Source organism: Ceratotherium simum, chromosome 12, assembly GCF_057802395.1.
Source record: "Ceratotherium simum simum isolate JZ-2026a chromosome 12, ASM5780239v1, whole genome shotgun sequence".
In the NCBI taxonomy this organism is placed as follows: Eukaryota; Metazoa; Chordata; class Mammalia; order Perissodactyla; family Rhinocerotidae; genus Ceratotherium; species Ceratotherium simum.
This window is the reverse complement of record NC_141911.1, coordinates 18,141,913-18,154,702: the sequence shown is the minus strand read 5'-3', so window position 1 is coordinate 18,154,702 and position 12,790 is coordinate 18,141,913. Positions and strand designations below refer to the sequence as shown.

Here is a 12,790-nt window from a genome sequence, read left to right as displayed (position 1 = left end):
TGGAATTGCTAGGTCATAGGGTATGCATACCATAAACTTTTGTAGGTTATACCACTTTCGTAAAGTGGCTGGACCAGTTCATGTTCCCCACCAGCAGTTTGTGAAAGCTCCAGTCGCCCCACATCCTTGCAACACTTGGTGGGTTGCAGTGTGTCTCACTGTGGTTCTATCTCCCATTTCCTTCTAACAAATTATGTTGAGCACTTTTTCAAAACCTATTTGTCATGTGTTTAACACTTTGTATATTTTAAACCCAACAAGACATTGTTACTATTTTATACAGTCAATAGCTATTAGATTTATCTGCATAGTCATATTTATAGTTGCATTTCTGACCATCTGGGATAATTTTTCTTCTACCTAAATAACACCCTTTAATATTTTCTTTCACTAAAATCTGTTGGTGACAAAGTCTTTCAAGTTTTGTCTGAAAATGTCTTTATTTCACTCTCATACTTGAAGAATACTATTTTTTGAGAAAGATTGAGCTAATATCTGTTGCCAATCCCCCTCTTTTTTACCTTTTTTCTCCCCAAAGCCCCAGTAGATAGTCGTATGTCATCGTTGTACATCCTTCTAGTTGCTTTATGTGGGATGCTGCCTCAGCACGGCTTGATGAGCAGTGCGTAGGTCTGAGCCTAGGATCCGAACCGGCAAACCCTGGGCCACCAAAGCGGAGCATGCAAACTTAACTGCTATGCCACCAGGCCAGCCCCCTGAAGAATATTTTTGTTGGGCAGAGAACTCTAAGTTGGCAGTTATTTTCTTTCCACACTTTTTTTTTTTTTTTTGGTAAGGAAGAGTGGCCCTGAGCTAACATCTGTTGCCAATTCTCCCCTTTATGCTTGAAGAAGATTGTCACAGAGCTAATATCTGTGCCAATCCTCCTCTACTTTACATATGGGATGCCAGCCCAGCATGGCTTGATGAGCGGTGCATAGGTCCATGCCCAGGATCTGAACCCACGAACTCCGGGCTGCCAAAGCAGAGTGTGTGAACCCAACCACTATGCCACCAGGCCAGCCCCTCTTTCCACACTTTTAAGATAGCATTCCATTGCCTTCTGGCTTCCACTGTTTCTGCTAAGAAGTCAGCTGTTAATATAAGTGTAGCTCCTTGGAAGTAATTTGTCTTTTTTTCTCTGGTTGCTTTTAAGATCTTCTCTTTGTTTTTGTTTTCATCAGTTTTACAATGATATGTCTTGGTATGAGTTTCTTTTTATTTATCCTTCTTGGAGTTCACAGGATTTCTTGAGTTTGTAGATGGAGGTTATTTATCAGTTAGAAAGATCCGAGCCATTTTCTATTCAATATTGCTGTGCTCCACTTTAGCTCTCATTTTCTTCCAAGATTCCAACTACAAGTATGTTAAAACTTCTTACCACATCCTTTATGTCTCTTAACCTCTCTTCTGTATTTTTCATCCTTTTGCTCCCTGTGTTTTATTTTGCATATTTTCTTTCACCTATTTTTCAGTTTGTTAATTCTGTCTTTGGTTATATCTAATCTGTTGTTAAACCTATCTAATGAGTTGTTCATTTTGGTTATTGTAATTTGCAGTTCTAGAATTTCCATTTGGTTCTTATTTATACTTTCCAGTTCTCTTGGATTCTTGTCTTTCCTTGAAAATAGTAAACATAACAATTTTAAAGTCTGTTTCTGATAATGCCGATGTATGAAGTTTCAGCGCATTTTTCTATTGCTATTGTTTTTCTGGGTTTTGCTAAGGTCTTTCCTCAAGTGTTTGTTTATTTTTGATTGTCAGGTGTTGATTTGCAAAATTGTTAGCAAAAATAATTTGAGGACTAGCATAAAGTTATATTCTTTGACAGGGGACTTAAGCTTGTTTCTGCCAGACACCCAGGGGACTAGTACTCTGGAATCACCTTAACCTAATTTCAGGGAATAGGATGATTAAAAACTGGACCTCTATTCTCCCTGATTCTGGTCCCAAAATTCTTCACTATCTTATAACCTCCTCAATATTTCCAAGCAGAATTTTTTAAAATTAACTTAAAGACTTTATTTTTTTAGAGCAGTTTTAGGTTCACAGCAAAATTGAGAAGGAGGTACAGAGATTTCCCATATATCTCCTGTCTACACGTGTATGGCTCCCCCTGCCCATTATCAACATCTCCCACCAGAGTGGTACATTTGTTACAATTGATAAACCTACATTTACACATCATAATCACCCAAAGTCCATTACATTATGGTTCACTCTTGGTGTTATACGTTCTGTGGGTTTGGACAAATGTACAGTGACATGTATCCACCATTATAGTACAATACAGAGTGTTTTCACAGCCCTAAAAATCCTATGTGCTCTACCTATTCATCCTCCCCCACCCCTCACCCTCTGACAAACAATGATCTTTTAACTATCTCAAAAGTTTTTCCTATTCTAGAATGTCATATAGTTGGAATAATACAGTAAGTAGTCTTTTCAGATTGGCTTCTTTCACTTAGCAATATGCATTTAAGATTCCACCATGTCTTTTCATGGCTTGAGAGCCTGTTTCTTTTTAGCATTGAATAATATTCCAATACTTGGATGTAACAGAGTCTATTTATCCATTCACCCACTGAAAGACATCTTGGTTGTTCCACGGAGACTTTTTTATATTTTAACTTGCTTTTCTAGTCTTCCTCTGCAGGAAGGTTAACCCAAATTACCTAGTCCATCACCCTGGCCCCGTGTTTTACTTTAACAAGCTGTTCCTTTACTGTATTTCCTCAAAGCCTACCCATATATTAACCCGTGAATTTGTCTACTATTGCTTAGTTTTATCCAACAAGACACATTATTCTTTACTTTTTAAGTCCTTAAAATAGTTTTACTATGTTACTTTAAAAATACGGCAAAAGAAACACTCAAAGTAAAACAAAACAAAACAACACTCAAGTAAAAGAAGACACAGAGGGAAGACCAGGTAAAGACATGGAAAGTTGGCTATCTATAAGCCAAGGAGAGAGGCCCTCAGAAGAAACCAATCCTGCTGACACCTGGTCTTATACTTCTAGTCTCCAGAACCGTATGGAAGTAAATTTTTGTTGTTTAAATAAAAAACAAGTAAAAGAAAAATCATCTATAGTTCTATAACTTTTTAATTATACAAAGGCCCATCCCAGAATAACTGTGCTTATTGTATCGTGTTTTGTAAAACAAACTGCATTTGGAACGGTGTAATAACCCTTTAAATATAAATAAAGTTATTGACATTTTACATTAAAATCACAAATTAAACAGACTTAATATTCTTACAACTAATAAATGATGAAATTTCTCTAGCACTTTTTGGTTAAAATAATATTGTATCCTTTTAAAATACGACTAAAAGTTGACACTTGACTATATGACATTGATCAAGAGAAAATATTAGAAGTTTCAACTGTTTTCTTTGCTGTATGAGAAAACCATAGTTGATATACCTGCACGGACTGCTAAAAATACAAAGTGACCCTCAAAATCAGAATGTTCTCCTTTGAGAAATGAAAATGTTTCATAATAGTGCTTTAGAAAATCAATTGGTCCAAAATTATTGCATCTAATAAGATGTTCTACCACTTCTAGCAATATTTTTGGGCTGGAGAAAAAGGTAAATTACCTTATGGAAAGGTCCAAAACAAAGTCCTCTGTCTCCACCTTTCATTTGCTTTCTATAATCAGAAATTGATTGTCAGATTACTGTAGCTTTCAACACTTTAAACCACAAAGGAAAGACCTAATGCTTAGAATGCAGGCAAATGAACACTTTTAACATCCCTAGTTATATTAATATTAGTGTTCTCCTTCTGCACTACATATAATCTACATATAGAAGAGTGTTAGATCACCAGGTTCTTAATTCTTTATATGCTGTAATTTTTCATAGGGTTGGTCAATATAAATGTGTATTTGAAACTATACACCTTTGTAAATGTCCAAAAATATATATATTTGTTTTTGCTCCTACTTTTTATATCATGTTCAATATAATATATATCTACCAACACGTGAATCCCGATTTATATAATATATAGAAAAAAATTAATGTTATTAGAAATAATGCATTCTCTATGGAAATAAAACGATTGACCTTTTTTTAGATCATCCAATTTGTATAAATCTTTATAAACATAATAAATACATTAAGCTAAATGAATACTAAAGAGGATAAATAAAAAGAAATCACACTAAACATGTTATAATGAAATCACAGAACATCAAACAAAGATAAGCCTTTAAAAGAGAAAAAAGGTAGAAAACATCTAACACAGGAATGACCATTAGGCTGAAAACAGATTTCAATGGAAACAGAAACAATGGAGGCCAAAAGTTAGTGAAAATATCTTTAAAGTGCTTAGCCATCAACCCAGACTTAAAAGAACAAGAGAAAAATGAAGACATATTCAGGCAGATAAAAAGTGAGAGGATTTATTACCAGTAGAGTTTTACCCACTAGAGCTTCTAAAGGACATGCTTCAAGAAGAAAAATGACTCTAGAAAGCAAGTCTGAGTTGAAAAAGGAAAGGTAAGCAAATAAATTAGTAAAATGGAGGCAAATCTAAACAATCAATAAAACAATAATGATGTCTAGGGTTTGAAACAAAGGACAGAATGTAAGATCAGAGGGAGGCAACTGGAGTTGTGTTCTAAGATCCTTGAACTATTTGGGAGGGTTTAAAATCAGGCTTAACTTTAGGTTCTGCTAGGTATACACAGGCAATTTCAAGAGGACTACTAAAAGAATAAAAACAGTGTATAATTTCTACATTATTCAGGAAAATATTAGCTGCTATAACAAACCCCTACATTTCAGTGGCATAACACAGTATTTCTCAAAATAGTCTAATGTTTGGTTGGCAAGTGGTTTTCCTCCACACAGAGATTCAGGGTCTCAGGTTCCTTCCATCTTGTGGCTCCACCGATCTTTAGGGTCTCACCATCTTTCTGCATCCAGAAAGCAGAAGGTGAAAGAGAATACGGATGTGATTCAGGTTCTCTTTAAAAGCCCTGGCCCAAAATGGCATACATCACTCCTGTTCAAATTCTGTTAGCTAGACCTCAGTTACGTGGTAATATGCAAGAGCAAGGGAGGATGGGAAATGTAGTTTAGTCGTGTGCTCGAGAACAAGAGGAGGAGGAGGGGCCGCCCCAGTGGTGTAGGGGCTGTTTGCGTGCTCTGCTTCGGGAGCCCGGGGTTCGAGGGTTCAGATCCTAAGTGCAGACCTACACCTGGCTCATCAAGCCATGCTGTGGCAGTGTCCCACATACAAAAAAAAAATAGAGTAAGACTGGCACAGATGTTAGCTCAGGGACAATCTTCCTCAAACAAAAAGAGGATTGGCAACAGATGTTAGCTCAGGGCCTATGTTCCTCACCAAAAAAAAAAAAAAAAAAAAAAAAAATGAATAAGAGGAGGATATATGTTTAGGAGCTCAGCTATGAGTCTTCATCACAGTTCCAAATCAGTGGTATAGGGCAGTGGAATAAGAAAACAAACAAAATTTAACCAATTAAAAAAAAAGGACAACAAAGGAGAAAAGAGAAGGGCTAAGAAGTGAGACAAATAGAAAGTATAAGGTAAAATGCTGGTAACAACACCAAACCTATCAGTAATCATAATAAATGTAAATTAACCTGCCAGTTTAATGTTAGAGACGGTTATAATATATTTTAAAATAATAATAATAAAATCTAGCAATATACTGTTTACAAGAGACATACCTGAAACATAAAGATGTGAAAGGTTGAAAACATGGAAAAAATATACCAGGCAAATATTAATCTAAATAAAGGTTATTAAAATATATTAGTTACATTTTTTAAATGAACTTCACAACAAAAAAATTTAAAGGAATAAAGAGAGCATCTACACAATGATAAAAAAAATTTAACTTAACAGGAAGGCATAACAATTCTACATAGGTATACGTCTATTAAAATAGCCTCAAATAGGTATAGAGCAAAATTTAATAAAAACACAGGAGAAATTAATAAACCCACCATGTAGTAGGCGATTCCGAAACATGTTCAATGTAGTGGACACATGTAGTGCACCAAATAATGAGAGTACACATTGTTTTCACATACACATTTTCAAAAATTTTATATTTGCTAAGCCACAAAACAACTCTCAATGGATTTCCAAGAACGGGTATTATATAGACCATGTCCCCAAATCACAAAGCAATTAAGTTAAAAAATCAATAATATAAAGATAAATTTAAAATCCCCATATGTTGGGAAATTTTAAAAACATTTCTAAATAACCCACAAGTCAAAGTAAAGATTGGAAAGGAAATTTATTCATCTGTAAGAATGAACCACAGCTCACAACAACATGGATGAATAAGAAGCACAATATTGAATGAAAAAAACCAATTGCTATGACTAATGTGTTACCATATCTTCAAAACTATTTGTACTTACATGGTAAACTACACAACCCTATTTTTATAAGACAAGTGAATGTTAAACACAAATTGTTAGAGGTATGGAACAGTGAAAGAACATATTAGTAACCTCACTGGAAATGGTAACATTCTGACTCTTAAATTGGGTGACAGGTTCATCACTATATATGTAAGTTTCATAACACATATACCTGACATAGTCTTTCATATGCATCAAATATTACTACTTCTGATACACTGGCTCATACATCTGTGACCTATTAGACTCTCTCTGTGTTCCTTTTGCCATTTTAAAATTCTCATTTATTTAAAAGAAAACTCTACCACTATTCATTATTCTCTACCTAATACAGATTAGAGAAATACTTCAGATCCCAGAATAGACTAGAGAGAAAGATACTTGGGATCCCAGAGTAATGTGTGGTACTAACTGAAATGAGTAAATGGACAAGTTTCTAGAGCTTAAGGGGCCAGAATAACTATGAGGTTCCTGTCTAGAATCATTAGCCCTTTCAAAGTAAAATGACAGCAGTAAGAGAAAACAAGTCTTCAGTGTGCCCTGGAGCAAGTCAGACACAACGTTAGTTAAATAAATAAACACTAGAGGATTCCAAATATAAAGAAATTAAGATGGTGAACAATAATACAGTACTGTCACCACTTCCAATTACTGGCTATCTAAAAAAATTTTCTATGACAAGATTTAAAATATATGACCCATGTCATATATTTCATATAAGCATTTTTTAAAGGATTGCATTTACTGAACAGCAATAGAAACGATGAAATTTGGAATTAAAGTTTCTATTGGAAAAATAACACTGTTTTTTACCACACACCCTCCATCCAACTGCCAGAACTGGCTTTAACAATTAACAAATACCAGTGTTAACTTACTCTACAGGGAATTTGTTGATGCAAAAACCAGGAAACAGTTTATCTCCACTGGGACTATCTTAAAGAAGGGATTAGAGCGGGGCTGGGGAAGGGAGGATCTGAAAAAAAACAATATTTGCTAAACTAAAAACACATATGCACACATGGGAATTATTTTACTTTCAACAAGTTCTGAAACTAGTAACAAAACCAGGGAGAGTTAAAAGAGTAATTTAACACTGATGTTTTGGGAATGCTGAAAGAGAGTAGACATTTAGACCTCATGTTGCTAAATTTGTTCATCTAAAATCTAAAAGGCACTTTCATGACAATGACTTTGATGTTCCTCAGCATTTTGCCTCCTAAGGCAGCTTATTTCCCACTCAAGGTTATAATTCTGTATTCATAATACCATCATCATTTCCATGGTAACTTCTTGTGATGTCACAGAGAAAACACTACTGACTTCCCCTGCAGCTCTGATTTCCCAGGCAAAATCATACAGTGATTTTATTCTTTCCAATGTAAACAAAACATTTACTATTAAAAGTTCTGGGGATAAGGTCTTAAAATACAAACCTCATCTGTCATCACTACAGAGGCATGTAGAGAAACCTAGTAGCACAGGATACTGGTTAAAACCGCAAGTACCAGACTCAGTCTACTTGGATTCATAGCCAGACTCCACCAGTTAGGAGATACGGGTCTTTGGGCACAGTATCTAACGTTCCCAAGCTTCAGTTTACCCATCTCTAAAACGGAAAAGTACTTCATTTGGTGGTTATGAAAATTAAATGAGACAATGTATATAAAAACAATGTACATAAACACAATGCACATAAAACTATATTTAAAAATAGCATAGCACCTGGCAAATGTTAACTTAAAAAAGAAACCATTTCGAGTTCCCAGAACTTACACAGTTATCTCTGACCTCAGGTTACAGAATTAAAGAGGAAATCATTCAGCAAATATTTACTGAGTGGCTACTTTGTGCCACACGGTGCCTGGGTGCTGGGAAGATAAAGAACGTGTTTGTGCTGTGGCCCTAATAAAAAAGTTTCTTTACCCTGCTGCTTCAGTTTAATGCTTACCTCCCTCTGTAGGAGGCTGGTTCCTGGTATGAGATCAACCTTGAGTCGCTGCCCTTTCTATTTTCTCTTGTGCCCACACATCCAGGCAAATAGAGCACACATGTAACAACCTCAAACAGTGAGCCTCTGTGTAGATGAGAAATGGAGTCCAATGGTGGGCAGTACTATTTCAATCTACCATCTCATCTGAAGGAGGGATGTGGTTCTTTTTCAAGGGTAATTTAAAGTGAATAAAAATCTTCAGCTTGCAGCCAGCTTATAATTATTATTTGGGTTTAAAGCATAGTGACAATTGTCTGAACCTCTGAAAACACAACGGTAGCAAATACCTACCTTCGGAAACCAAAGTTATCAGTTAATTCCAGGCCTGTGTAAGTGCCTATTTCTAAAGAAATAACATAATAATTTTACCTAGCAACTTCATGACAAGCGGAGAAGCAGTTCATGACCAAATGAAAGTCTAATCCCCTTGGAGGTCCTTAGATACACTGTTGTCATCAGGTAGTTAAATTTTGCACATAGAGTAAAGCTTAATAAATTTACCATTAGAAACACTGAGGTGGTCTTCAATAAAAGGAACCTTGAAATGTGTGCTTTCTGAGAAGGAAAGCCAAAAAAAAAAAAAAAGTAAAGGAAGAAGACACAGCATTCTATATCAAATAGTAATGTTAAGTTCTCCTGAACACTATTTGGGCTAGATAGCTCTTAGGAAAAAAGGTCTATGGTCAAATAAGCTTGGCAAATACTGCACCAGACTGACAATGTACATTAGCATATTAAGGGCTCTAAGAAGTTTTGCAGTAAAGAAATATGTTTAATTGTATTTAACCATGCATTTCCCAAAATTATTTGACCAAATACCCCACAGAACACACTGAAAGAAATACTGTTATTTAGTACTTTCTCACTATGCCATATATTAACATAGTTACTAGATATATAAAGTGCACCACAGAGTATTAACTCACAACTCAAAACATTTTGCTGTTTGTAGTTCCCTCAAAATAAAGATATCCTGGGGTTGTTCTCTAATTGCTCAACAATCCCTAGGAGAAATAAGACTTCTCTTCTATAGATGTATAAATCATAGCTAAATGATATAAGAATGGAAGCTGTCTTGACTGTTTCGTGAGGATATACCTAGAACAGTATCTAGCATATAAAAATATTTGTTGAATGAATGATTAAATAATCCTTTTTTTTTCCTCAATTCTAGTCAAGAGATAACTCTTCTGATCTGCTCTTCCAGACTCCCTAAGAGCTACCAGTGATCCGTGACTCTATGAAATCAGATATTTAGGAGCACATTACAGAAGAAAGAACACAGACCTTGCTGCTAAACAGAAAGACCTTAAAGTGGGTTGCGCTACTGACTAGCTGTGTGATCTTGAGCACTGACTTTTTGCAAAACAGGAATTAAAACTGTTTTTATCCCACAAGACTACTGTGAAGAAAGTGCCTGGCATAATCTTGGTATATGGAAAGACTCAAAGAATACCAGTCATCTCTCTCTTTCTCCCTCATTCTAACTTACTTTTCCCTAATTTAAACCCTGAGGAAAAACAAACTCAAGGGATAAGTAAAACTTCATGGTGGACTATTAAGTGAGATGAAGTAAGCCAAAACAAACCCCACACTGAATACAATAAAATAAAGAATTAGTCTCTAAAGATTGTAATACTATTCCCTATCCGTGTTCCTAAAGGTCTTGAGTAGTTTCCTTTAACATTGTATATGCCTTCTTTTAAACTAATTCAAGGAAATTTCCAGCACATAATTTCATTAAATTACCTTCTTCCCTGTCAAAGGCTTTATCATCCTCAAAATCAAAACAGCATACTTTTACAATAAAATAATATATTGTCTCTTTCCTCCAACAATCCTCAAACATAAAAATTTCCCAAAGTAAACCAAGTTTAATGTTCTACATATGCTAAAAACAATTAGAGTATGGAGTTTTTAGGTATTGAATACCTAGGTATTTAGGTAAAATTTAGGTATTTACTACACACCTAATTTACACAAATAATATTGAATCTTTGGTTATCACAGATATCAGCTTCTCCCCTTTGAAAAGTCTGGGCTCATACTTATCTTGTTTCCGGAATTTGAAGCAATTTATAATGTTGAGGAGTTGATTTGCTGATTAAAAGACTTCCATAAGAGGGCTGAATTTCCTTTCTCTGTGTCAATCAGTCACTAGTGCACGAAGAAAAGATGGGGAAAAGATGGGAATCGTATTTTAAAATGGAAATTCACTAGGAACGTGGAGTTACCTGATGTGCTGACAGAATAACAAGGGAGTGGAGAGAAATAGCTTCATTAAATGCGCTATTTACGTTCCAGTAAATCCAGTGTTTTAAAATTTTGACATTTGTTTTGAAACCAGATTCAAATTTAGTACATAGTATTTCTTTGTTGGCAAGAGCTGCAAGAAAGTTAATGCCAATAAGTCTAGCTATTTTACACACATTTTTTGTGTGTTAGAGTATCAGAGGACCTATGAATCAGGTCAAAATTAATACCACATGTATAGATGTGGAGACACAGAAATGACTTGTCAGATTTCTATCATAAAAACTAATTTATATTTTTGTAATCCACTGATAAGGCAGGAATAAGCATGGCAAACTCCCCCAAGTGCTATCTCTCTTATATTATTAACTGTGATTTTGTAAAAATAAGATCAAATCACCTAAAAATGCAGGCCAATTTCCAGGCATGTCAAATAGACTGCCCTAAACTGAGGGGCAGAGTGTAGCACTAAGCAACATCCTTCTTGAGCTATTTTTAAGCCATTCGATCTCATTAAAATGTTGACAAATATTCACTTGTCAGAAATATCTTCCAGCATATCTTTTCACTTAGTAACATAGCCAGTAACACTGAGAGGTGCCCAATGACGTCCTTAACGGGATTAATAAATTTCTATCTTTCACTCTCTTGAAATTTGCCAAAACATCATACTGACACTGAGTGAAATTTTTCTGACTCAAGGAAAGAAAAGAGAACACTAGGAATATTTAAATAATTTCTTAACAACACACACACACACACACACACAGAGGAAAAATCCATATTCTGACTTGAGAAAACAAGCAAACCATATCCAAAGGAGTTCTCAAATCACCTTTGGCAAAAATAGCCTCTGAAAAAGCAATTTCAGCTCACTGGGGACATTTACATTTTAGTGATGCTTAGAATTTCGAGCCTTGTACAATTGGTTCTCCTCCTCACTGCCAACACAAGAACAATAAATAAATTTTTTTAATTCATGTCTTTAAATGGAATAAATAGTGATAGAATTCTGGAACACAGCAAATGCAGCAACCTGAGAGGCATAGCACCCAGTGTCTCTCAGATCTATAATTTCAAGGAATTTAGAACAGTGGTTCTAAAGAGCACTCTTGAATATCAGAACTACAAGAGAACATTGAGAAAATATGACAAAACCTATGAAATATTTACTGCTATAAATGACACAGCACTTTCAAATATTTGAAGATGATAGCTTTGTGTGCCATACACTTGATTCTGGTTACAGGGGATGCTCAAGTTCCACTGGATTCACAACCTCTTGCAATAATCTAGCGACCAGTCCCCACCCAGGGGTCTGCCAACACTGCCCCAGAGTCTAATGTCCAAAAAGGCTGCTCACAGGATTCAATCAAATTAAATAAATGAAGTCAAGAAATGTCCGGGTCAAGCACTGGCGATGTGCGGTGTTCCACAAGGCTGCTATGAAGACAAGTTATACGGCGAATCACCGCCCCAAGCTCTCAGGATACTCTGGCGGCAGGGAAGGTCCAACCTGTATCTGCGGTGGAAAATACACCAAGCCGTGGCAGATGTAAGAAAATTATGGTTAGTACTGTTGTCATTTTACCGATGGGAAATGAAGAAACAGTCTGGGACAAAGTGAATGGGGCAGCAATCTTAAAAGAAATGATACACAATGGAATACTACTCAGCTATAAAAAAAAAAAAAATGAAATCTTTCCAGGTGCGACAACATGGATGGACCATGAGGGTCTTACGCTAAGCGAAATAAGTCAGACGGAAAAAGTCAAATACTGCATGATTTCACTCATAACTAGAAGATAAAAACAATACAACAACAAACAAACACATAGACACAGATTAGACTGGTGGTTACCAGAGGGGAAAGGGGGAAGGAGGAGGGCGAAACGGGTGATAGGGCACCTGTGTACAGTGACAGATGGTGATTAGTCTTTGGGTGGTGAACATGATGTAGTCTACATAGAAATCGAAATATAATGATGTACACTTGAAATCCATACAATGTTATAAACCAATGTTACCTCAAAATAAACAAATAAATAAAAAAGAAATGAGATCTGCTACCTTCTGAATATTAAACTATCTGCTAAACCAAAATTCCTACATTTAAAACAAGTCACC

At 35.5% G+C, this 12,790-nt stretch overlaps 1 protein-coding gene across 5 annotated transcripts in view; it reads right to left on the bottom strand.

The window, feature by feature from the left end:
* SH3RF1 (SH3 domain containing ring finger 1) overlaps positions 1–12,790 on the bottom strand; it is a 156,374-nt gene that overhangs the window by 87,482 nt on the left and 56,102 nt on the right. The window contains exon 1 of one of the 5 annotated variants that reach the window (XM_087437440.1): positions 7,854–8,087. The exons of the other annotated variants lie outside the window; for them this stretch is intronic. Coding sequence (XP_087293566.1) covers positions 7,854–7,865 — 12 coding nt within the window. The 5' untranslated portion in view covers positions 7,866–8,087. Of the gene's footprint in view, positions 1–7,853; positions 8,088–12,790 lie in introns of those variants that run through there. 5 annotated transcript variants of the gene reach the window in all.